This window comes from Cydia strobilella, chromosome 18 (genome assembly GCF_947568885.1).
Source record: "Cydia strobilella chromosome 18, ilCydStro3.1, whole genome shotgun sequence".
Lineage (NCBI taxonomy): Eukaryota > Metazoa > Arthropoda > Insecta > Lepidoptera > Tortricidae > Cydia > Cydia strobilella.
The window spans coordinates 528,667-555,170 of NC_086058.1; the positions used below are offsets into that span (position 1 = coordinate 528,667).

General features: G+C 37.3%; 2 protein-coding genes across 4 annotated transcripts in view; one reads left to right on the top strand and one right to left on the bottom strand.

Moving 5' to 3' along the window:
- LOC134749465 (protein VAC14 homolog) overlaps positions 1-26,504 on the bottom strand; it is a 429,047-nt gene that overhangs the window by 174,005 nt on the left and 228,538 nt on the right. The window lies entirely within an intron of this gene.
- LOC134749468 (ran-binding protein 10) overlaps positions 1-26,504 on the top strand; it is a 76,744-nt gene that overhangs the window by 28,894 nt on the left and 21,346 nt on the right. For 2 of the 3 annotated variants that reach the window (XM_063684401.1, XM_063684403.1), the window contains exon 2: positions 9,943-10,008. The exons of the other annotated variant lie outside the window; for it this stretch is intronic. In XM_063684401.1, coding sequence (XP_063540471.1) covers positions 9,943-10,008 — 66 coding nt within the window. The remainder of the gene's footprint in view (positions 1-9,942; positions 10,009-26,504) is intronic. 3 annotated transcript variants of the gene reach the window in all.

A 26,504-nucleotide genomic window follows, 5' to 3' on the forward strand; every position in this document is an offset into this window, starting at 1 on the left:
ATATTATACAGCTAAGCAGGTGAATTGTGCAGTTATCTTGCCTTTCAGCGCCCCAGTTGCTGGGGCCTTGACCGCCCCTCCCCGGTGAGGGGGAGGCTTCGGCACATTGCCCCTTAAATTTATGTCTTGGGGGCTTAAATATGATTCACGGCATTCAGGACCCATCACGAATTACTCGCTCCTTTTCGGTAGTTGATTTTTGAAATTTTGTGAAGGGTGATAGCTAAATTGGAAGGCCTATCAAGGATATTGATTTATCATAAAAATGTAATATATTTTGAATATACGATCTAAGGATGTTATTTCCTCCTAGGTATATAATGAGATATATATTTTGTATCCAGTGACATGTAACCAAGCCATACGATAAATAAATAAATGAGATAATTTTTATTTAGTAGATACATTTAAAAAAAATCATTCACTCTTGAGACTCTGTGTACATTAGGTTGTAGTTGTACACATTCAAAATTTAATCATTGTGAATCATCATCATTCACAATCTTTATATGGTTCTCTGCTCTTTATATTGTCTTTTATATTGTATATTAAATTATATTGTCTTTTATTTTTATACTGTATCATTAGTGCCACCCAAAGCAAAAAGAAACATCCCGACTAGCACTAGAATATAAATTTTAGTAGGCAGGAATCCAGACATTTCTGGCGCCCGTGTCGGGTAATTAGGTTCCACAGAATGCGCAAAACTGTCGTTCTCTATTAAATTCCCGTCGTATTTATAGTCCACTCAGTTTGTTCGCTTCGAAAATACATAGGTAATCTTTCTTCGTTTCTTCAATACCAGAATAGCAACGTTCTAAATTATCTTTACGATCAATTTCTATATTGAATTGCGTCATTTGGTTTTGGTAAACATGAAATATCATTATATCACATTTTGTAATGATGTTATAATGGATCCTTAGGCTCTAATATTTACCTGCTGTTGGCACGTGGGTGGAGATCGAAGGAGTCAGGCAGTTATTAAACTTTCCAAAAAACTAACCTCACTCAGATCCTTTTTCTCTCGTAATAATGCAAAATATGAAGAAGTAAACTTAAATTTCCCTTTTGCATACTCTAGCATTTAAAATAAACATAGATGTATCGTTTTAGCTTTGTTTAGTTTCTTAAAACATACGGAAAAGAGAAAAAGTGATGTTAGTTTTTTGGAATCTAATTACAAATCAGAGTATAGGATTGGTTACACCTTTCTCTGACTCTTAGGTGTTTACATAACAAGTGTCTATGCGTGCGGGTCTATGGTGGAGAGCAACGGGCACCATGCTTTGAGCTGTTGCCGGTGCGCGAGGTGGTTCCCAAATCCCACGGCACCGCGCTTTAAATGACATCATCTGAAGGGCATTGGTGTGTGGTGGTGGTGGTGGGATGCCACCTGCGTCAGTACGTTCGCCGCCACGTATGCTCCTTAGCCGCACTGTGCTGTCGGCAGGAGCGGCAGCTTAGCAGGCGGCATCCCTAAAGAGGGACAAGTAGGCCGGGAAGCGAAAACTTTGTTGGGGAGCTGGGGCGTCGCCTGCAGGAGAGTGGTCTCGACCCCCGCTCCGGGTCGTTCCTAGCGCAGAGGTTGTCCATCGCGATTCAACGCGGAAATGCGGATAGCATGATAGGCACCTTTTTGCCGGGAGCGATGCGGGGTGGGATGTTCAATTAGTTTTTATAGGTTAGTTTTGGCTTAAGTATTTCTTAGTTCTTAGGTTCTTTTTTAGCGATTGTATTTTTCTGTATAAAGTTTTGATATTGTTTATTAGGTAATGATTTAATTTGTTTATAAATGATTTATTTATTACCAATGCCATAAATTTCTTCTTTTCATTCTCTATTTCCTCTTCTTTAATATATTTTTTGTAAATGAATTATCTTACTTTCGAAATGGTGTTTATATTTTTTGTCTTCTTGTTACAGGTACATATTTTGGTATTCCTCGTGTAGCAGGAACATGTATTATAGTCGACACAGTTAAGTGACCAATCGTACGCCTTTTTGCAGCGACACTAGCTCTACTCATCATGGTCATAGTTTTGTCGTTAGTATTTGTTGGGCGGAGCGCCGATAATACGTTATTCGGTACAGCTATTTATAGATTTCAGAATTATTGTTTGCTTCGTATCGAACCTCGGCGTATTTTCGTACGAGGTGAATTTAATAAGCATAATTTAATTGTCATTTTGGTACAAATATTCTAGTCCTCCGCAAATATCTTGTCCTATAGATGAAAAGCAATATTAAGACTATCCTCCAGAAACACCTCATAAACATATCTGTTGTTCAATGTTTATGTTTATGAGTGAGTATGAGTATGAGTAAACTAGAGACTATTAGCTGACTTATTTCTGAAAATACATTAAACAAAACATAAATCAAACAATAGGAGCCAGTAAATAGAAAAACAAATATGTTTTATTTACTCACTGTCTTATATTATATGTAAATCAAATAACACTGCAGTACAGGAAGTTTACATATAACAACTACTGCATTAGTTAAAGATATTGTTATTCCATCACCGTCACCAGTTGGCATTGTTGTCAGGTTGGCATTTTTGCAGTCTCGTGACTCTTGCACCGTTGCACCGGCCAGACTCGATGTCTCCGTTCATGTATTTTTAACTTGCCCGAGCTCCTCCCGAGGATTTAAATGACGCAAAAGATGTCAATATTAGCAATTGAAAATTTGTAGTCCGCCAACACCAACGACCTTTTTACACTCTTTAGCTTTTTATTAACTTGCAATGAACCTATGTGTAATATGTATTAATTGTATGTATGTTTGTTAAGGGTTAAATCCTGCAAGTTAAATTTGACCTACTTCGCAACTTCCAATGGAGCTGAAAATTTGCATACATATGCAAGTCGGGTGACATCGCAATATTATAGTACCATCGAGCTGATCTGATGATGGAGACTCGAGGTAGCCACTCGAGGAACTCTCTGATAAAACACGCAACCTAATTGTGTTTGGGGTTTTTAGAATTGTCTCGATGAGTATTAATTCCTAGCTTTTACTTGAATGCTATTTTATGTTTAACTATGTATTTATTTTAGTCAATAGTCAGTGTTTATTTGTAAAACATAGGTAAAACTGTTACAGTGGTGTATAAAATTATAAAATTGGTCTCACTATGTTTTGCCTTTTGGCCCTAATTACCTAATTAATTATTAGTACCTAATTAGTTTTTAGATTTGTTTTGCTATGCCCTGACAGGGTAACCATGCATGCACTTAATACATGATAAATGAAATCAGTTGCCTGTGGAAATAAAAGTACAAAGCTTGGGAAAATGTTTTTTTGCCAAAAACTTATTTCTCAAAAATAATCCCCTGTATACATACAGATTACAGACTGGTGTTTGGCATAATCACATCGAATCCGCTATTTCTTTAGGTTTTTCACCATGTTCACAAATTAGCGACCGATGTGGGTCGAAGCCAACCAACCGCGGGTCAAGTTCGCGCTGGTCGCTATGCTGGCAGATGATTGCAAATCTTATTACGTTGGCTTGCGAGCCAAAACTCCTTAACCGCGAAATCCTCGCAGTCATGCGTTGTTTAACTGTATTTGTAGCGTTTTACGGTCATTAATATGCCAGTTTTATAACCAGTTTTGCGAAACACAAAGATGCAACACTTGACTGTCTATGGTTGTTTCTGTTTAGGGGGTAATATCAAGTGGATGGGCACACACATGGTAATTTATATGCGCCCACTTGTCACTTTACAGAGCTGGTTTTATTGGAAGACCTTTGCTTATCTGCTCAATTTCTGAAGCTGTAGTTCTCGGATAACCATGACAACACAATAATAAGGTTTGGCTATAAATCACAATTCGGGAAATGGGCCATTGTCATTATGACAGGTATGGCCAATTTTTTTTTATACCACGTCGGTGGCAATCAAGCATACGGCCCGCCTGATGGTAAGCAGTTACCGTAGCCTATGGACGCCTGCAACACCGGAGATATTACACGCGCGTTGCCGACCCTAACACTCCTCTCCCTCGTTGAACTCTGGCAACCTTACTCCTTATATTCTTTTCATATTACCCCCTTTCACAGTGACACCCCTATTTCAATGATTGCGATTGCTTTTCATCAACAGCACAGCGTCAGGTTTCGCGGGGTCGATTGCCCGGATCTCAATATAGATGTGTGTCAAGGTCGGGACGGCTAGCGACAGAATTTTACCTGTATTTTCCAACTGAGGTATAACATTGTACGTTTTCCTCTTTCTATAAGCTCTGTCGTGCCGGATTATACTAAACCAACAGCGAAACTAAGGTCTGTTTTTTTATTCCGTAGACTAAAATGACGTTTCATGTGTATGACATGTCATTTCTTAGTACCACATGAAATGTCAATTTAGTCTACGGAATAAAAAAATAGAATTTAGGAAAATCTAAGCAGAAATTGAATTGCCTTACTGAAGGTAAAAGCTATAGAAGGAAGGATGTATTCATGTCCAGTCCTTAAAGATATCGAAAAAGTTGACTAAATAAAACTTTGTAACTAATTCATCAACTTTCATTTTGTACAAGTGGCCATGTCGCTAAGATGCATAGTTTCCGAGATATAATCGAAAATCGTGTTCACCTCCTAACTAGTCTAAACAAAGTTACGAAGTCAAATTGTGTTCGAAGTATTTCCCTCTATAACTTTTTTTTGAGCATTCGTTGCCTGACCTATTTCCTCCGTTTGTCGGGGTCTTAAGTTCCCCAAATGTCGTTTCACTTCGGTTTCACTTTCGTCGTTATTACCCACTGTCACGGCATCCGTAGCCAGACTTTACGAGGGATTTTTCAATTTCCATGCGAAGGCATTTCTTACGCGGCTCTAACGCCAATCGCTATTGATTTTTTGCTAGTCCTTGATGTATGGCCTACAGTTAATCCTGTTTAATTTTAAATACCGAATCCAAAGTGTCACCGATTACTTTTAACAGCTTTTCTGGTGCTCCTTCCGAGTTCCGACCCACTTGTTCAGAACTTTGAACAAAACTTCCGACTTTCATTATATTTATTGTCCCTAAAGATTTGGAACAAATGGTGGGGAATTTAATTGGTCCATTTGACATAAACGATACAAAATAAAGCATTAAAGGTTTAAATGCCGGTTTTACAATTTTCTCGCTTTTCCACTGCTTGCTAATGAAAAACAAATGGACTGGGATTGCTGTCCTGTATCTGTTTTCCTATAACGTTCCCAGTGGCATTTACTCTTATCGTCTATCTTTGCATTTCCCGTTCAATCGTTTTTCGATTTCAAGATTTTCAATAAAGATCTCGTTTATAAGTTGCAATGGTTCAAATGACGCCAAAGGCGATATTTATGAGACTGAACGAACGGCGCGCTGTAACGTTAGAAGTCTCCTTGAACGCGATCTGACACCAATCGGTCGCCCCCGAGGGCTGTTTCTAGGCTAAGCCTGTTTCTGTGCTCTTTACAAAGCATTATCCCTAAGACCCCTGTTTTCTTACACACGATATAAAGTGCCGCTCTGTACGTTTCTGGGTCACCAAGATTTAATTCATTTGAGCGAGTACATCAGCTTGTTGAGTAAGATTATGGCGGCATTGTTCTTGGCTTTCATGGTGACCTATATTTGCGCGTGTGCACAAAGGTTTATCGAAAAATGATATAAGAGTCCAGATTTAAGTGTATACTGCAGTCAAGTCGGAGATTCTGTTGGCATTTTCGTTCAATACAGTTAATGTATTGGGCTGGAAGTTATGTAGCAATCCTTGTTCGGTGTCATTTTTCACAGACGTGACCGCTTTGAAAGCTGCCGAGTCGCCAGCTCCGGATTTTGCTCAGTCATTTGACGTTAATTTAAATCTGAATGATACTACGTTTCAGAGCAAAATGTAATTCGCAAAACAACATGCAACTGACACATTATACCTCCTCCGTTTTTGCATATCACGTGAAATATATAACAACAACACGCAACTAGTAAAATGTACAATAAGCAAAATCATATTTATGTGAAAATCGCTTAATTTATTACGGAAAGCATTTATCATTGTTGACATTTTATAATTATATGTTTGCATGCCCAATAATTGACGATCATAATATAAATTCATATAGATTAGTGTTAGAATAATTTATATTGTAATTTATCATTATGAAAGAAATAAACTAAACTAAACTATCAACATGTAAAAGGTGTGTGTTGTGTATATTGTACATTTTGTATTGAGCGATTTATTTTAAATATTGTGTATTCTATCCTCCCTTCGTCGTCCTAAGGGCTTTTCTAGCTTGTCTTATCAGATCTTTCAACCCAGTTTACGCTTGCCACACTTTTTCCAGTATCCTGTTGTCATTTTTTCTAGAGATGAGACTGTAGATTTTGTCCTAAAGCGGCCTTATAAACTGACTTACGATATGAACGTGAATAATCAACATCATAAATATGTGTACGTTTCTGTGCTCTATTCTTCAGAAGATAAGGTTCGTAATGGGTAAGATATTGATGTTGACTGAACACTGTAAATGTCAGTTTGAATCTTGTTAGTAATTTCCATCCTGTTAGGCCTAAAGTCGTATATACACATGATTCCCATCCACATAATTATGCTGTTTCTGCTGGAGTTGGTGACATACATGTTCGCCACTGGTGCCTTTGTGGCTTGAAACGTCATGTTACCGCTAATTCTTTCCGTTAAGCAATGGTCAGAACTCTCACTACGTGTGTAATCTAATTTGAAGTAATCGTTCACCGTAAGGCGGCAGTAATAGTGTGGGTGGTGCCTCTAAGTATGTATTTTTTACTAAATGCCCATGTTATTAATTGAATCGAGCTAGTTGGCTGATTATATAAATCAGAATCATGTGATTACAGGTTAGTTTCTAAGCGTTCTAGGTGATGGTTGCCGATGCCGATCCATAGAATGGCCATCTATTAATAATGTGGTTCCATTTTTAAACTCCGGGAATTGTAAAATGGGTAATTCAGTATGCATTTAATCTATGAACGATTTCACCCTTCAGTATCCCAATGTAGACAATTAGATATACCCGTATTCCATCATGATTCTTCGTAATTGTTTCACAGACTCAAGACAATCCGAACATCCTACTTTGCAATTAGGCCGGTTTCGCCCCAGCTCGTAATGAGATCTTCAAAATGTTGATTATTCAGCCCCTAGCAAACTCTGAGCCTCTTCTGTGATAACATTCCCATTCCCTAGGGTTGATCGCTCCAACGGACCACTATAACTATACCCTGGTAGGACGGGCATCTGTGCTATTAGTGATTAATTAAATATTCGACTCAAGTGTACGATATCGACAAATCATGGAATCACGTTAAACCAGAGGTCCTTCAAGAACAGAGGGCAGCCGCCTCCCCAGCTATGGGGTTAATTCAACTCAGAATCACAAGGCCTATTGATTGAAACAAACAAATAATAGTCCCCAGTTTTTCATACAAATTTTGTTTTTAGTGACAGTTGTGACGGTCCATACAAAATGTATGGAAAAGCTCGTCATAGAACTGTAATTTTTTTGCGGACCTCGTCCTCGTGATTCTGAGTAGAAACTACCCAAAAGTTGATGGCTTTTCGAGAATAGTTAATGGTACACTTTTAACTGAAAATGCCCAATACAATGGGACCCCGTTTCCTTTGGTGTCGTGTAGGTTTAAACTAGATCGTCCATAAACTCGACTCGCCCGTGCTAATAGTGATAATGCCAACACGAGTGCTTTGACACGAGATTTACTCTTGCGGTTTTATTATGTTCTCGTAATTCTGTTTATCAACATTTACTCCATTATACTGGTATTATAATGTTACACGTCTGTCGTTTTTTTGGTTTGTGTGAACATGTAATGACATGTATCAATCTAGGGCTGCCATCCTTTATTGCCGACGACGGACAAGAATGTCAACAAGATACTGTAAAAAAAAAATGTGTCACACTTTTATTGCTGACTGTAATTCTTCTCGTTTGCATGTCTATCAAGTACTTCTCTAAACCTTTCTAATGAGCCTAAACTAGATGTGTTCATGTTTTTCCATCGAGGAGTTCCGTTTGCTACCTTTCGGTTGTATCATCAGATCTGCACCATGTTAGCGTATTGTTGAATTGTCATCGGAATTAAGGAAGTACACCAAATTCAGGTCTATATTTGAGTTACAAGATTTGAAGTACACAAAAATATATACAAAAACTTGAAAGCAAATACTCAGTAAAGCTAAATAATACTGTAAAAATCTACGACGTTCCAACGGACCATGGAAAATGGAATTGTATTAACCCATATAGGGTTATAGCTAGTTTACAGTTTGAATTACTTTAGCTCACAGGATCTTTCTCAAAGGTTGATACACCCGGATACCTTTAAAAAGGAACGTAGATACACATATTAGTAGCTAACCTAACCTAGCCACGTGCAAAAACGTTCCACGTCTTGTATCAGTTATTGTTTCTAGACAGTACACACTGCAGGGTTCCAACTTGAGCCAATAACAATCACCGACACGTTTGCGTGGATATAACATTATCATTTACTAATAGTGGCTGCTCGGTAACATCTGCAGTTCATTTCTAGACTAGGTATTAGACTAATATTAGCCCACGAACTGTCAATGGGTATTCCATTAAAACACACTAATAATGTGAGAATATGACCCTATAACTATGTTGTTCTTTTCGATATATGGGCGTTTGGAGACTCCTTTATCCGCAGAAGATAAAATAGAACGAAAATCATACAAAGTAGGTAGATGGCAATACTGTTTAAATCATACTTAAATAGTCAATAGGCCTCGACAAAATGATAGTTGGTCGTTGCCTAACTAATACTCACCTATTCTTTATTGTTATGGTGTGAATTGTAGATACATCAAAATTGTATGCATAAGTCTACTACTTTGACTAGGTATTTTTAATTTAGTGGTAATATTTACGTATACTTTAACATAGTATTGTAGTATCTAGTTATACATCGGCTCCATAGCACCACTTGCTCTTCGCTCGTACGCAGCGCTGTGGATGGATGCATGTCGCACAGATAAGTCGACGCTTTTAGAAACAACCGTTATACATTTACTTCTATTCACAACTTTATAATGCTTTATCGACGCATCGATATTTATCGATATCGATGAAAAACATATCAGAAAACTCAAAATACTGGTGTTCTCAGTTGTGGTTAAAAGTAAAAATACAGATGTCTATGAGCTTGGGTTCTTGCAAATATCGAATCTGTTCTTTAGTTGTTCCATGGTTTTAATTGTTTCAAACTAAATTGTAGTTACATTTTAAACGACGTCATCTGACGCTACGAAAATCCACTAATTTTACACGCCGCTTGCTCGAAGCTTTAAGAACTTGTTAAATTTTAAAATTCACTGTTTTAAAAGTGCCATGTTGACCTACTTTAACAGGATCGATACTTGCATTAAAATGTCCTAAACCCATAGACACGGATAGTATCATTTGGGAGAAACGCAAATGGCCATACGTTATGTGACGCCGGCAATCCACTTCGCTATTTGCCTAAATATTCGTATTGCGTCTCTTTGAAAAGATATTTAGATGCAGAGCCGTACTTGCGAAAATAAGGCAAAGTGAATTGCTGGCTCAACATCTCGCCATAAAATCGTCAGATTTTTCGAGTGTTTCGTAAAGGGAACTTGGATTATTTCATGGCGAACTGCTACGTCCAATCATTTGCGTTTCTGGGGGTTTACCGCGAACTTTAAAAATCGAAATTCGTTTGTCTCCATCTCTGTGACTTAAAAAGCGGTAGAGTTCGAAATAATTTTCGAATTTCGATATTCGCGATAGACTTCGGATACCACAGATATATTCGAATATTTAGGAATCATCGAGTAGCCAGAAGCGTAAGTGGTGTATATGGGGCCCCAATATGTTCTGTATAATGGACCTTGGTTTTCTCTATTTGTTGGAAGGTGGGACGCAGGGTCCGGGACGAAGACCCCACCTGCCATATCTCCACTTACGCCTCTGGATGTATCGTATGTGAATACTATAATATCCTTAGGACTGCAGCAGAAATGTGTTTATCGATATCGATACTTTAAATGAGCGTCACTCCCTAGTTGGAGCTTATTGTTATTGTTGGAGACGTGTCATTTTAGACCGATATTAGTAAGGACTATGCTAAAGTCTAGTGTTTTCCCTTATCTGTGACTAACTGCTTGCTATCGTGCTTTCCTTGAGGCCATCATTTATAATAATAAAAAAATAAAAAACATTTATTTCAGACATACATGGTCCATATTTTGTTAGTTGTTAAATAAAATAATAATTATGTGTCGCTTCGTTCTGATCTTTCAGAACTTTATACTTAATGCGTTTACGTCTCGAAGCGTTGCAATTATAATAATGCATTGTAATGAAGGCGTAAGCGACACATATTATTATTTTACTGAGAGAGTAGAATCGCAAATCGTATCTCATAGTAGTCATAGTTGCTCGTTCAAATACTAGACTACTCTTTTTTACCATAAGAAGCTATAGATTGACCGAATTTTTTGTATGAAATATGTTATTTCCGAGCTGCGTTTGCGATGAATCTCCTGTATTTTTCGCTGCGTGTCTTAATGTTTTACCTCTATTGTTGCTTCACTTTAATATTTCCTTGTAATATCTTCCTGTCTTCTAGATTTTATTATATGTGTGTACACTTTTCCCCATTAACGTAACTTTGTTATATCATCTCATCCGTGACGATAGCCCTGTCAAACGCTGCAACAAAGATTGCACACGCTTCCTTTATGTTGTATTGAAAACCTATTACCACCTAAAGAGCCGGTTGCACCAAGTTTGTTAATATTCTGAGTTACATTAATTGTGGTTGTTGCAACCGGACCTAAGTCCTCTCTGGAGGCTAACCAGGGGGCCTAGCCAAGAGACTATCGGTTGCTGAAAACGAAACGAAACGCTAGTCTCTCTATCACTCTTCCATATTAGTGCGATAGAGACCGATATTCGTTTTGTTTCTCTCCGAACGATTGCCATCTTGGGAAATTAGCGCATGAGTGAATTACTTGTAGCCGTAGTCGCGTCTTTTCGATCACTGTTTAAAACTGGCACTGATCACTGTTTAAAAAAACAAGATGTGGTAGTTGATGGATCCATATTCAATTACTCGGATGCTCCGATATAATAACAGTGTCGGTAATAACTCGAGCCTTTGAGTCTAAATTAGAAGAACTGGACTCGTTATTACGAAACTGCGCTAAAAAACAAAACCAAGTATTTTAAGTCCTGAGTCGAGAGTCCTTTATTGACTCTTTTTAAAGCACTACCCAAAAGGACTCGAGCCTCCGAATATAAACTCCGTCAACAATTTTGTAGGTTTTAGCAGTAAAGAAAACCATGAATTTTTCATGAAGACATTCTGATTTTTTTTGTAAAAAATGAGAGTTCGCTGAAAAAGACTACGGACTCGATTCTCTAACAAGTTGAAAAGAATTCTAATTTCGGCTTAATTATGGTACAACTTCTCTGATATTTTTAACAGTAACCAGAGATGGGCATTAATCGATTAATCTTTTAGTTAACTAATCAATCGATTAAAAATATCAATCGTCATTTTTTAATCGCGATTAATTTAGTTGCGATTAAATTAGTTGTGAGAATGTTCGACTAACAACTAAATTAGTTTTAGTTTCAATCGACTAAATTTCACGATTAAATCTATATTAAAACTACGTAGTCGCCCGTTTTTGCATTTTTATCTTGCAATATGTAACTACAAGTACGTATGTATGTAACATACGGAGGTACTCGTATGTTGTAACTATGTTAGTTTGGGTAGAATTTTGCGACTTATTTTGAAGCAGATATCTTCATCCGATTGAGCTAAAATTATGTATACACGTTTAATTTGAAATGCTTGAATGACAATGCAAATAATGCCATAATATTATTATAACGATATATTGGTAATAACGACAAATAGCGAAAAACTGCATTGTTTACAAATCGCAAACAATAAAGTAGGTTGGTGCATTATTAATACTTTGAATTATACGATACTGAGTAAATCTTAAACATAGAAACTATCAATATTTTGCTGTCTCTGACAATAGTAAAACTCTTTTGAGTGTCACGCGGTGACAAAACAATGGGATAATCCTACTTACCTGGAAGTTGTTTATTGCATTTTGGTGCAAGTGCCGACGCATCTTCTAAAAATAACACGTTCTATTGAATGACACATACTTTAGTAGCAAAATAATAGTGAGAACAGATCTCACTCCTTAGAAACGGTCAAAATATCGTAAGTAATACATGACTATTTTATTTTTAAACATCCGTTAAGATGTCCTAATCAGTCTGTCAATCCATACCCAGGTACATGCCGAGGTATTCTATTCAATTTGCTTTTAACATTAGTCGCGAGAAAATAGTCTAACTAATTAGTCGATTACAAAATTTAGTTGTCCGAAATCAATCGGCAACTGATTTAGTTGCAACTAAATTAGTTGCACTCTATACAACTAAGATTGATCAATCGTCGTTTTCAATCGTCAGTCGCAATTAATTCTTGTAATTTTAATCGTTAATCGTTAGTCGATTACATTTTACCCATCTCTGACAGTAACTATGATAGTTAAATTAACTTGTAACATTTCCGCTGAATTGTAAAACATGCTGTGTACACTTGTTTTGGATTTCGTGCTAGTTCTTAAGCCATAATGTGAATTGTATGATATTGTACGATATCTGTTTACTTGTATGTACCTAATAAAGTAAAATAAACTAGGGAACAAATCTGAACCAATTTTTATCCTCCTTTTTCCGGAAGTCTTATAAAATGTAATCTTACTTGCCGTTTCAATGAAAAAATCCAAGTAATTCAAAAAGTCATTGTTTATTCCTCTACGGTAGACCTTCGCAGCGTATTGACTACAGGATTATGGATGGTATAGAAAGGATGCCAATCTCTTATGGCAGAATTGTTGCAAAAGTGACCGCTTTCAGCTTTAAATAATAGTTCCTAATCTCTCCGGTGGCGCTAGTTAGGCTCTGGGACATGAGACCAAATTACGTAGGTTGTTTTTGGTAGTATGTATGGTGGCGCCGCCTAATTACTGTTTTTTGATGGACACTTTTCATACATAGATATTTGGCTCCTTTATATAGTCTCCATGTACAGGATGCTGCCCGTTTTGAATTACGCTGACGTCTGAACTGAACGCAATTCAGTATTTTATGGCCGGCGCGCTGCCGGATTCCGTTTGTTTATGCAGCTACATTTCTGTCTGCCTACAATTTTATACGGAATATATACAGAAGGCACATGATAGAAGTACTTGAAAATTGCTCCACCGACAAGAGCCCAGCCCACTCTTAAATACATTTAGTGACATTCCTTATAAAAACCTGGGACTCTTTTTTTTCTTTCAAACTATATTGGAATGTGAGAGCTGTTGTGACCATCACATATTATTATGATATATCTAATTTTATGATAGTCTATCGTTGCAACCTTGGGCCATTTACCCACCAGCAGGAAATGACTGCCTCATAAACTTAATATTTGTCGTTTTAGCTGTACCATCGTACACATGGTTAACTGATGTCTGTGAATCGTAAATCTTATAAACTATTGTAAATATTGTAATAGACAATAGCCGATGGTCAATTAATATTGTTGCCGTAAGTACCTACAAGTGTCTTCACTCAATACCTCATTAAATAATAGTAGATTTCTCAGGAAAGTTGGTTTTTCCCAATTTAAGTGCAAAAGTCATGGAAAAGCTTTTTCCATCAGTACTGTTTGCTTGTTGTGTTTTGTTTATTACAAATCTTACGAGGGCTGCCTTTTAAGTTGTGTCGTTTGGAAAAACTAAAGACAATTTAAGTGTTCAATGGTATTTATTGTTTTTCAAAGTAATCACCGTGATATGTAATACACTTTTTCATTCGATCGAACCAGTTTTCGAAACACTTATTCCAGTCCGACGTCGGGGTCTCCAAAATGGCCATTTTGTATGCCTCAACCGCTTCTTCAGGCGTCTGGTACCGTTGACCACGAAGTCGTTGCTTGATTTTTGGAAAAGTAAAAAAATCGTTAGGGCTTAAGTCTGGACTGTACGGCGGGTGTTCCAGAATTTCGACGTTTTGCTCTTTTAAAAACGCAATTGTTTGCCGGGCGGTGTGCGAGCTCGCATTATCGTGGTGCAGTCTTATACGACGTCTTGGGTTATTTTTTCGAAACTCGCCGATGACTTCTGGTAAACAGACAGTGGTATACCAGTCAGCATTAACCGTTTTACGATCCTCGAGCACGATGGTGGCAACGTGGCCACTTTTCGCCACAAACGTGGCCACCATTTTTTTCGAAGTGCTCCGTGAGCGTATTACTTTGGTCGGTTTTGGCTCATCTTGGAACACCCAAACAGTCGACTGCTGTTTAGAATCGGGATCGTAGGCATATATCCAAGATTCGTCACCACTGATAAGAGGCCGTAGTCGATTTTGGAGCAAAAATGTAAAATTGATAGATTTAGTCGTTGAAATTATACACGTTTTGTTACGTAGTACCTAAATAACAAGTATTGATTTCTATTAGCACGTCTTCTCATCTTGCTTTTTAATAATGAGGTCGCGAGCGTGCGTCACCGGTAATGCATGAAGAGAAGGGGCAGTTTTTAAAAATTCATCTAAAAATCATGGTGGTAAATTATACAAATTGATGTATAAGAATAGTTTCAGCAAATGTTGTAGATTGTTTTAGTATCAAAATTACGTTGAAATTAAGTCGATTTTTAGAGAAATTGTCACTTGTTTTGAAGTAATTTCTGAAGAAAATTGATTTCGTCTAACTTTCATTTACACTACTTCAAAGTCATAATAATAAAAATGTAGTCTGATAAACGTCAAGTACAAGATATGTGTAATACAAAATTACCATGTTTAGCAGTCCCAACTTTACGAAATTTACAAATAAGAGCGACAAAATCAGTGCTTTACGCGCGTTTACCTAAACGTCCATCAGAAAAGCAAACATTACTAATTTAGTGAGTTTGTTTTCAAAAAATTGATCTGATAAAAGGTAAGATAAGAAGACGTGCTAATAGAAACCAGTACTTGTTATTTCAATTAGGTAACAAAAGGTGTAAAATTTCACGGACTAAATCTATCAATTTTACATTTTTGCGACTAAAATCGACACCGGCCTCTTAATGTCGTAAACATGTTTCGAGTTTCCTCGGTTGAATTGCCGCAGAGTTTTGCGACACCATCGAACGCGAGCCGTTTTTTGGTCTTCACTGAGTAAATGTGGTATCCAGCGTGAGATCAACTTTTTTACGCCTAATTGATCATGCAAAATACTGTGAACACTGGTCCCTGAAATACTTAAGGAAGCTTCTATCTCACGGTATGTCGCATGGCGATCTTCGACGATCAGTTGCCGTACAGCATCAATGTTCTCCTGGGTTACGGCTGTTTTTGGTCGACCTTCACGATGTCTATCACCAAGACTAGAGCAACCACGTTGAAATTCTAAATACCAGCGTTCCACAGTACGGAGGCATGGTGCTTTATCATTGAAAACCGTAGTCAACTCTTCGAAGCACTGAAGTCGCGTTAAGCCCCTTTTGAAGTTGTAAAAAATTATCGCACGTAAATTTTCCTTCGAAATTTCCATTTTCACAACTGACTTGTCAACTTTGAACGAACGCTGTACTAAAACGGTTGGGCCGATTTCGAGTCATTCTTTTGTTTTGGAATTCTAAATTCAAATATTTTAAGAAGACACTAGTTCTTTTTTAAGCAATCACGGGAGGTTTGCAAACGACAGAACTTAAAAGGCAGCCCTCGTACACTTTTAAATGTTTTAATAACAAAACTTTCGTGAGACACAGACATATTAAATATATTAATAACGGGTCATTCACGTATTTTAAGTCGAATAAACGCTCGACATGTTACACTTTTAAATGTATTTATGATGTCTAATAGGCTACCTAGGCCCTACTAAATAAAATTGAGAAATACGGTATTAGGGGTAATGCTTATTCCTGGCTACAAAATTACTTGTGCAAGCGTAAACAATACGTTGAAATTACAAAAATTATAGAAAATAAGAAATGCATTTATAAATCTGTTCCAAAAACAACCCATAGTGGCGTTCCACAGGGTAGCGTTTTAGGTCCCCTCTTGTTCCTGCTTTACATTAATGATTTACCGGCATCCCTAAGTCACAACAGTATACTTTTTGCCGATGATACGACATTAATAATTAAAAGTAGAAATAGGAATGACCTAGAAACCGAAGCAAATACTGAAATATGTAAGGTTATTAAATGGCTAGAGGATAATAAACTCAAACTGAACGCAGACAAAACTAAAATAATTCATTTTCAGAACTATAATTCTCCAAATCTAGATCTCAAAATCAATCTAAATTTCGATTTAATAAACACAGTCGACTCAGCCTCCTTCCTTGGTTTGACGATAGACAAACATCTAAACTGGAAACAACACATCGATAACATATGCAGCAGATTAGACAGATTTGTGTTTGCACTACGAAAGCTTAGAACTTTAACATCTAAAGAGGCCGCTCTTTCTGCGTATCATGGATATGTGTCGTCTGTGTTACGTTACGGACTGATCATTTGGGGCAACTCAGTTGATATACAGAGGGCATTCATCGTACAAAAAAAGTGTATTCGGGCTGCATCTGGCGCTCAATATTTAGCCCACTGCAGACCAATATTTAAGGAGCTAAAAGTTCTTCCCCTGCCCTGCTTGTACATATATGAGGTTGTTAAATTTGTCAGAAAACACCCAGATCTATTTCCTCTACATGATGCCGTTCATAATAAAACAAGTGGAAGGTATCCAAGCAAACTATTTGTTCCAAGACAAAAAGTAAACATATTTAGTAAAAATGTTTATATCATGGCAATTAAATTGTATAATAAGATTCCAAATGACATAAAATCACTAGATATAAATAAATTTCAGAAAAAAATGTTTGATTGGTTACTTGACATGTGTTTTTATTCGATCAATGAGTTCCTTAATTATTAATAAACTAATTATTTTATTGTTGTAATATAATTTTAATGTATTGTAATTGATACCTGACTTAACTACTATTGTGCCAATACCTAGGTAATTATAAGGTTTGTAAAAACTCGATATGTAAATATTAAAATATATTATATGCATGTTAGTAATAATCAAGTAGGTATAGCAACTTAGTTGTAAGTAATACATATTTCTACGCCGATAGAGGCAGAATATGCCGCACTTATTGTAATTTGACCATCTTTGTACCATATTCTATGAAATAAACATTTGTATTTGTATTTGTATTTTACCAGATTTTTATAACGTGTCGTAATGAGCATGAGAGTCGGGCAATGATATCGGATTATATTGAAATTGAAGCCCTCGGGTGAAATTAAATCGACGTGACTAGTTACACTTGTGGTTTCATGTCTCATTTCACTTGCTTCCGCGGTGTGGCTACCACCAGTTTGACACTGACATAAACGCTATCGAGAACGTAATTTATTTTCTATGCATCTCGCTCGTACTCACTTATTAGTGCGAGCGAGATGTATGGAAAGTAAATTACGTAGACGTTAGCGTATATGTCATTTTTGACACTGTCAGTGACTCATGGTCAGGGACCGGCCCGCTATCCCTTATCGGGGTTTTATAAGGGTATTGCATAAGGCTTAACTCACCATACCCTTTGCCAGACGAAACCCTTTGTTTTGCTTTTAAAACCCCTTATATAAAGCTACCACATTTGAGTAATCGGTAGCCCAAATACCCTTACAAAACCCTTATCATCCGCTCACCAACACCTTGCATATTGCTTATAAGGGTTAGCCTTATAAAGGGCTTCCCTTTTAGCATATAAGCGTGCTAATTTAAGTCATCTACCTTGTTCATAAAGCACACATTACTTCGAATCCGAGCGATCGTCGGCGGCGACGGCGGCGTTCTTAAACTAGGCACGTATTTTCTTTCCTTTTCATACACTACCGTAGATATATACTAATCCTGGCTCTTTCACGCAAAGGGAAACCTTTATAAAAAGCGCTTAAAGATAAGGGTAACCCTTATTAAGACCTAGCCTTATTTTTGATTAGCTTTTCGGTAAGGGTTAGTCAAAGGTAAGGGTATGAATGGGCTTGCAGTTCAAAAGGGAAAGTCTTTCAATGTGTTAGCCGTGTTTAAGTGTCGCCCATTGAAAGGGTTTTATCGCGGAAAGGGTTGTCCGGTCCCTGCTCATGGTACGGGTATAGGAATTGTGCTGTGTAATTACGATTGCTATTACGTATAATATCAGTTCCCTGAGTGAAGCGAATGCTGAAGCTAAATATTATAAGATGGAATTATGAAGGCCTACAATCGATTTTAGAAAAGCGACTGTCTTGTCACCTTAGCACCCAGAGGGTCGTAATTGCATTCAGGACCTCTTCTTTACAATTTTTTTATTCAGCGAAAAAGCTATGGTTATCAAACATAATACATATGCACCTTGCACATGTATTATTGCAACACATTTTTTTTCATACGAATAATAATGTAGGTATTTCGTGTTTCGTTATTTTTAGCTGCCACTACCTGTTTGACGCTAACCGTACGGGTCAGCTTTGGACCAGATTTTAACCGAGTGACTATTCTACTACGAGATTCGTAACAACTGTGTATTCGGATACCATATTTGCTCTTCCTGAGTTGTTCGCTTGCCAAGCAACTTCAATGTCTTCAATACACAAAGCCGTGGAAGTCATTAGGGGCGGTGACTCAATCTTTCCCAAGTTATCGTGGGCCAAGACTCAGCGGCCGTTGATCGCACATTTTATTTACGGAATCATTTATTTTCATATTGCTCTCCTTGAGTCGTTCGCTTGCTAAGCAAAGTCAATACACGAGCCGTGGCAGTCATTAGGGGCCGTGACTCAACCGTTCCCAAGTTATCGTGGGTCAAGACTCGAGAGCGACCGTTGCACCAATCTTGTTGCAGACTTTATTTTATTTACGGAATCCTTTTATCTTTTGGCTTTATCTTTTATGGCTTTATGTGAATTATAGCTGCAATCTTGACGAGCATTTCATTTGTTTGCAATTTTGTATATCATCTGTGTGTTGGCAGAGGAAGTAGACTAGACTGAACTGAAGGGGCATTCCAGAAAATTCAGAATATATTCTTAGATCACCTAGCTGAAGTTGCTAGTCCATTACGGCGAGCCAGATGGCCTACGACAGCCGGTATGTTGTTTGTAAGATTGTCTAGTATCTTTTTCGTATTATTTACCATCCCGGCGAATAGATTTTAGGGAAAGCTCCTAAGGGCCGCGAAAATCTAACATCTAAAAATAAAAAAATTCAGTATCTGCCTTTATATCGCACTAATTCGGGAAAGCGATAGAGAGGCAAATAATGAAGTATTTTCACGAAAGGCCCTCTGGCTCCTAACTCTAGAATACTTTTCCATCCATAGACATTGTATGACGGTAACGGAATGAAGGAACGAATAATGCATGGAAATTTCATTACTCTTTTTTTTCCCCTATCAGGATCGAAAGAGATGATTATGATTAGAAATATCAAAGAGGATATAATAAGATAGAGCGGTACTGTCATAGTAAATTTTGTAATCACTGTTATTTCACTGCCATCATCTATCGACAAATTTTAAAACTGAAAATGAAGATTTATAAAAATACGTTACAATGTATTTAAATATGTATAAATTATTTTTTATTTGCATTAATTATTTTTATATGATTTTGACCCATGTTCTTTCACTGATATGCGTTAAAATTATAAATAACAAACGAAACCGTTAACGCCCTCTATACAAGAGTAGGCCAAAACTAGTGGTGCCATCTGATCGAGAATCAAATTTTCGTGATTTTCGAGGCACGTTTTTTCCTTAGACTGTATCCATCTATTACGGAGTTATATATATCTTTGGAAATATGTAACATAAAAATTCCCAAATTTTGAAAAAAAAAAAAAAAAAAGTGTAGTGTACAGCTTTAAATAAAAATTGCCCAGTAAAGACAGCCTCTGTCATAGACAAGTGAAGGATATTGTTATTGTATTAACAACACTAGAGCTTGAATTATCTTCGCACACGTGCCGGGTCGGTAACCTGTTATTTGCTCCTGCGCAGCCCGCTATTCACAACGCTTATATCATCGCAGTTCTGAAGCAAACCACTTTAACTTGACCCTTAAATCAGTGACAACCTTAGAGTGGTTATACTGGTTTAATCAATCTTTGACTCGGCGAGTAGCTGGAATAACTTTAAATCCAACCGCCTACTTCCAAAGCGATGCGTAGTAGTACGTAATCGGTAAAACTGAACTACGCCGCCATTGTTACGGCCCAGCGGTTTGTTGGTAAACTCAATAGATATTTTGGTCGTTTTGGTACGACATTCGACAGAATATGATGTTTGCTCGTGCAATAAATAGTGCGTATTACGGTCAGAAGTGTCAGAACTGATAAAAATTGGTAGTCTATTTTTTGTAAGAATTTCTGTAGATAGAGTCAGACCACGCTAAGTTTTCATGACAAGTATCCTGGGGATACTTATACATTGTCACTGCCAAGTTGGTGCAAATTAAGCGTGTTCGGAGTCTACTCTGTTCACGCTTACATTATTTATTTATTATTCGGGGAACCAACAGGTATCAATAGTATCAATGTAAGTAACAGGGAGCAAATTAAAGGTTCCCATTACTTACTCAAATATGTATTTTTCTGTTAAGAGGACTGCTTGGCAGCAGTATCGAGTTGAAATAAATTGAATACGAAGCGCTGAAAACGCTCGGCACGCAGATTAATCTTGCTGTTTCAATCTAAAATTATTACCACAGTCAATCACTTGATAACAGTAGGAAACAGAGCCGAAATATCCCGAAGTCGCTAAGTGCCGTGCCGCTACAAATTTTCATGGTAAACTCACTGCGACAATTATATGGTTCACTATCCCGTTTTCTGCCTATAGCTACTTTTGGTGCTGACTATGCGTATTAACAGCAACATTTAACTAAACATGGACCTTATATACTTGCGACAAGGTATACGAAATGTCAGATAACAGTGTACATGTGGGATGGTACATGGTTTTAATTTCCCAATCTTGCTACGTTATCTTAATTACGTACCCGAAATACCCATGTCCACGTTACCCAATATTAGAAAAGGTAGGGAGTAGGAAATTGAATCAGCCCCTTTCGGTCCCATTGCCCTTTGCTACTAAACTCAATAATAAAACGTGTTTATTTACGAAGCAAATAGCGTAGTGTTGTGTGACCTTGTTCTATATCTCGCGACGTTGTAGAATTTCGAGCATACGAGTACCTAGTTAATTGATATTTGTAAATCGTATTGCAAAGTGATAAAGGCTATTGATGAGATCAAAGTGTGGTTTCTGTCGGTACAGTTAAAGGTTTTCTACTTCATTTCAATGTATAGTGTAGTCAAACCTATCATCGTTCATACTGTTAGCTGAAAATTCGTTTGCAAATACAATAGCAACCGTTAACTAAGCCTAATAAGCTGATCAACTGATTCGCTGATCAAGCCCCGATTAAGGATTTTGTATAAATAAGGCTGAAAGTATATTGACGGTCAATTAAGAGGTGTAAGAAGCTCTTAATACAGAGGGACTACCGCGAACACATCTGATCTTTCTCTGTTACTCTAATTACGCCTTAATTGGAGTAAAAGATAAACATGCCCCAAATTTGCGAATTTCGGCGTTCGCGGTAGGCCCTCAGATATATGAGCAATGTCATTCAACTCTTCTTTGTTCGTCAAATATTATTAAGAATTCGCTGTACCTGAATTTTTTCATTGTTTTTCTCCCAAAACTTGGCACCGATACGTTCATAACAGGCCGAAGCCGAACTGCAACTGAATTTATAATTAGTGGAACATGGGCTGGGCACTGACTTTTTACATCTCAGTATTATTTTAACTTTAGCAGTGCGATGTGATGTCATTTAAGGTACCTCAAAAAATACTTAGACAGGACATCCACCTTAAGTTAAAACAGTAAAGCGATTTCACATTGGATGCTAATCCGCACGAGTCGCACGACATCGACACTCCGGTGTAAACACTGTAAAACGTGACATCGCCTACATACGTACGTTCGATAACCGCGTAAGAACGTCTTACGTTTATCAGTAAAATTCCCTGACTGCATCCTTATTAATCACAGAAACCGCTTATTAATTCTCGCATCAAGCCAGTCCAACTATTTACTCGTTCCGGAGTTTGCAGCCTCGGTATTCGCCGTCAGCTGTCTAAGGGTTTGTGACGTCAGCGACCATTATAGAATCACTGCCATTACTCCACATTCAACCCTATGGCTTAAATAACAAGGTTCAATTTACAAATGGGGAGAAGTGCAGCTCTAATTCGCTTCCGATATTGAATCGCCGAGTAAAGTTATGGGATAACGGCAGGGTAATGAGCTTCGTCTACTGCAAATATATCTGACAGTAGTTTAGGCTCCGCCATTTTGAAAAAGTTCCAAAAACTGCCCACAAACACTATTTATACACATATAGAACACAAAATCGGTTGAAAACGCGACCTGTAGAGAAGAACTTCGCTTCGCTTCGGCCAATAAGCAAAATACATATTACTGTAGGTAGTCAATAGGCATTCTTTTATCACTTAGAAGCTTACAAAACTTTTCTCTCCCTTATTGCTTATCCTGAACGGATTAAGAACGTGCAGGCACTAGCTAGCGACACTTTAATACAAAAGACGTCAGGTAGAGGAAGATTAGGGTGGTTTCGGAATTTACTTCGATTACAAAATACGAGGGAAACATAGTTGTTGTTTCTGCACGTACAGCTGCTTTTTTTTAAGGTTAATGTTGGGTTGCGTAACACATAATCAAGAACCGGTAAACTTTAAATATGGCGGCAGCAGCTGACTTTCCATACAAAACCATCTAAACTCTAAACTACTATGACGTGGACAGACGGTTTTTCGCAACCGACTCTTTTTTCGTTTAATTATACTTAAAATAAAATCATCTAAATTGTTCTGTCAATCCTGTTACCGACCACATGGCGTCAATCGCCAGTAATTTTCTTATTTATTATTTTATTTATTTGGCTCACAAAACAAGTTACAGACAATTGCAGGAATTAATAAAATATTAGCATACAGTTCAGATCTAGACTATAACTCTAAACATGTGTGCACAGAATGATAAGAAGATTTAGTTACAATTTATTGCTAGGGAGGTGAGATGCCATTTCTACACAAGATTATGGACAGAAAAGTAAAATAAACATTAGCAAAATTTAGTTTACAGAATTGCGTGCGCTAAATTAAACTACCTAAGTCTAAAACTAAAACTAAATTATACTAAATATTTTTAATTAATTAATCAAAAAAAAAGACCAACTCCTTCATTCCACCGTCTCCTACTATATCCAATCTCTACTATGTATCTAATTGATATCGGATATGGAATGGTGAAGGATGCGTGTAACATGAAACATGAGCGAGGACGGCGCTAAGTTGCTTGTTGCGATCCGAAAACTCTACACTTTGTATTTCTGCGCTGTTGAAGAATGCTATGCTGTTTATAGCTTCTGTGGGATCTGATACGTAATGAGGAATGCGTTGAGTTCATTTATAGTACACTTATATTTAATGGTGCCTCATTGTGGTTCCTTAATTACCAGCGATCGTTGTTATGGGGCGAGCAAGTCGCATTTCCAGATCTTCCTTGAAAATGTAATTTTGGCTCGGTAAAGTTGGGTTTCCATTCCATTCCGAAATTCCAGTTTGCTAATTTGGTGTTTTTTAACAGTTAGAATCAGAATTTTATTTGTAAAACATAGGTATACATGGGTCTTAGGTGTAGGTATACATTGAGCACTATGTTTTGCCGGTTGGCATACAAATGTCAAAGAGAGCGAGAATCTAATTAATATTGAAATGCGCAAAATGTTATCTTATAAAATAAATAAATTACAATTAAAATTAGCATTAAATTACATTTAAAATTAAAATACAATTTTATCAATATACAGTTAAAATCCCTAATGGCTCTCAAAATACACCATTTTGGAGATGATTCTTCTAGTAGACAAATCATTGGGTGCTTTTATTGAACCATTTGGCATTTAAGTACTTTCGGTTTTAGAAATAATTTATCTATCAGAAGCGTTATCTATGCTAGAGAGAGCTATGCCATTTGTTTTGTCTTGGGGACACGGCTGTGCACCCAGATCAGTCGACAGGATTTTAGTATATTTAAACAAACGCAAATTTTTAACCGACTTCTTTTTCATAGAAGAAGGAGGTTCTGTATTCGGTTGTGGCTATTTTTTTTTATGTATGTTCACCGATTATTCCGAGACTCGTGGACCGATTTGAGTAATTCTTTTTTTGTTCGAAAGGAGCTACTTTCAAGTTGGTCCCATATTAATCTGGTTCTGATCTGATGATGGGTTCCCTGAGGAATTGAGGGAACTCCTCAATTTTTAAAGGCACATGTATAGTGATTTGGGTGTTTTCATAAGCAACTTGAGCATTTTCTCTCGAAAACGACCAATTTGATGAAGTGGACCTGATGATGATGATTGTTTTGAAGATAGTGATGATGATTTTTTTAATGTAGGATGTTCAGCGATTACTCCGAGACCCGTGGTCCGAATTGAACAATTCTTTTTTTGTTTGAAAGGAACTACCACCAAGGTGGTTCCACATTAATCTGGTGCTGTTCTGATGATGGGATCCATGAGGAATTGAGGGAACTCCTCAATTTTTAAAGGCACATGTATGGTGATTTGGTCGTTTTCTTAAGCAACTTGATCATTTTTTCTAGAAAACCTCCAATTTGATGAAGTGGAGCTGATGATGATGATTGTTTTGATGATAATGATTTCAGCGATTACTCCGGCACCCATGATCCGATTTGAGTTATTCTTTTTCTGTTTGAAAGAAGTTACCTCTCCAAGGTGTTTTCGTAATATTTTTGGTTTTGATCTGATGATGGAATCCGTGAGGAATTGAGGGAACTCCTCAATTTTTAAAGGCACGTGTATGGTAATTTCGGTGTTTTCTAAAGTAACTCAAGCATTTCCTCACCAATACCACCAATTTGATGTAGTGCAACTGTAGCCTAACCACGAGTTTGGCACTAAATATTCTTCGTAACTTACTTTGTACACTAATACGCCAGTACGAGCGAGATGCATAAACAGTAAGTTACGCACACGATAGCGAATATATCAATGTCAAACTCGTGGTAAGGCTACTGATAACTTCCCTCGTATGTGTATTATGATTTTTGATGTAGCTAGTGTTGGAAACAACCAAAGAGATTGAGAGGTGAAGGTAGAGGTTATTAGTGTTTGGGGGGTTTGAGGTTGGGGGTTGAGGGGAGGTGAGTTGATGGGTCGGAGACTGAGGGGTTGGGAGTTAAGGGATTGGGGGTTAGGGTTAGGAGTTAAGGAGTCTGGGGTTAGGGGTCGGGGAATGGCGGTTGAAGGGTTGGTGGTTTAGGGTCGAGGGGTTCAGTGATCAGGGGTTGATGTGCTGTGAGGTTGAGTGATCGGGGGGTTTGAGGGATTGGGTCAGTGGCGGGGCGGAGAATGGATTTACTGACAGGAATGATTTCCCAGACGGACTCGAGGAAAATTCTGATTATTTAATAAAGTTTACGAATTTACAGATAAACATGATTATGTTTTTCATTCATGCGTCACGCTCTTAACAATGTCTTAAAACTAAAAATGGAAAAATAAAAACTTTTATAAAAAAAAAGATAAACCGACTTCAAAAAGGATGAAATAAAATATTATCCTTTTTAGGGTTCCGCGTTTAAGTATATGCGTTACCAACTGATATGTTTGAAGTCGGTGCCAAGCCAAGTACTCCAAGTAGTAACAATACCAGTCAAAAATAATCAGCTTTATGTCTATAAATCCCATTACAACTGTACAAATGTTATAAACGTGAAAGCAATTATGTCTGCCTCTTTGCTACCAGTTGTTACATGTATATAGTTGTTAATTATTTTTGTACGCTCGAAACGAGCAACTGTTGATACCATTTGATATAATGAACATCTTTATGTACCTACACAGTTTACAATAAATGAATTACTTACTTACTTACTTACTTACCTTTTCATGGCTAAACAACTGAACCGCTTTAGCTGAAATTTTGCATGAAGGTTCCTTGAATTGTTTTATATTTTGAAATGTAGTCCTCTGGATAAGCGACAGAAAATAACTCAGTCCCAATCCCACACTTGCGTGCTATGACTGTTTAAGAATTAGTAAGAAATGCTCTTTAAAAAAATACGACGACAAAACGTATTAGATTTACACTAACTTGCCGACAAGCATGGTACGAACTGCGCCAAGAAGGTTCAACCGTGTGTTCTGTTCTGAGGTGTACAGGAAGTTCGTTTATTGTCGTCGTGTAACGCTGCGTCTTACATAGGCGAACACTCGCGAACACG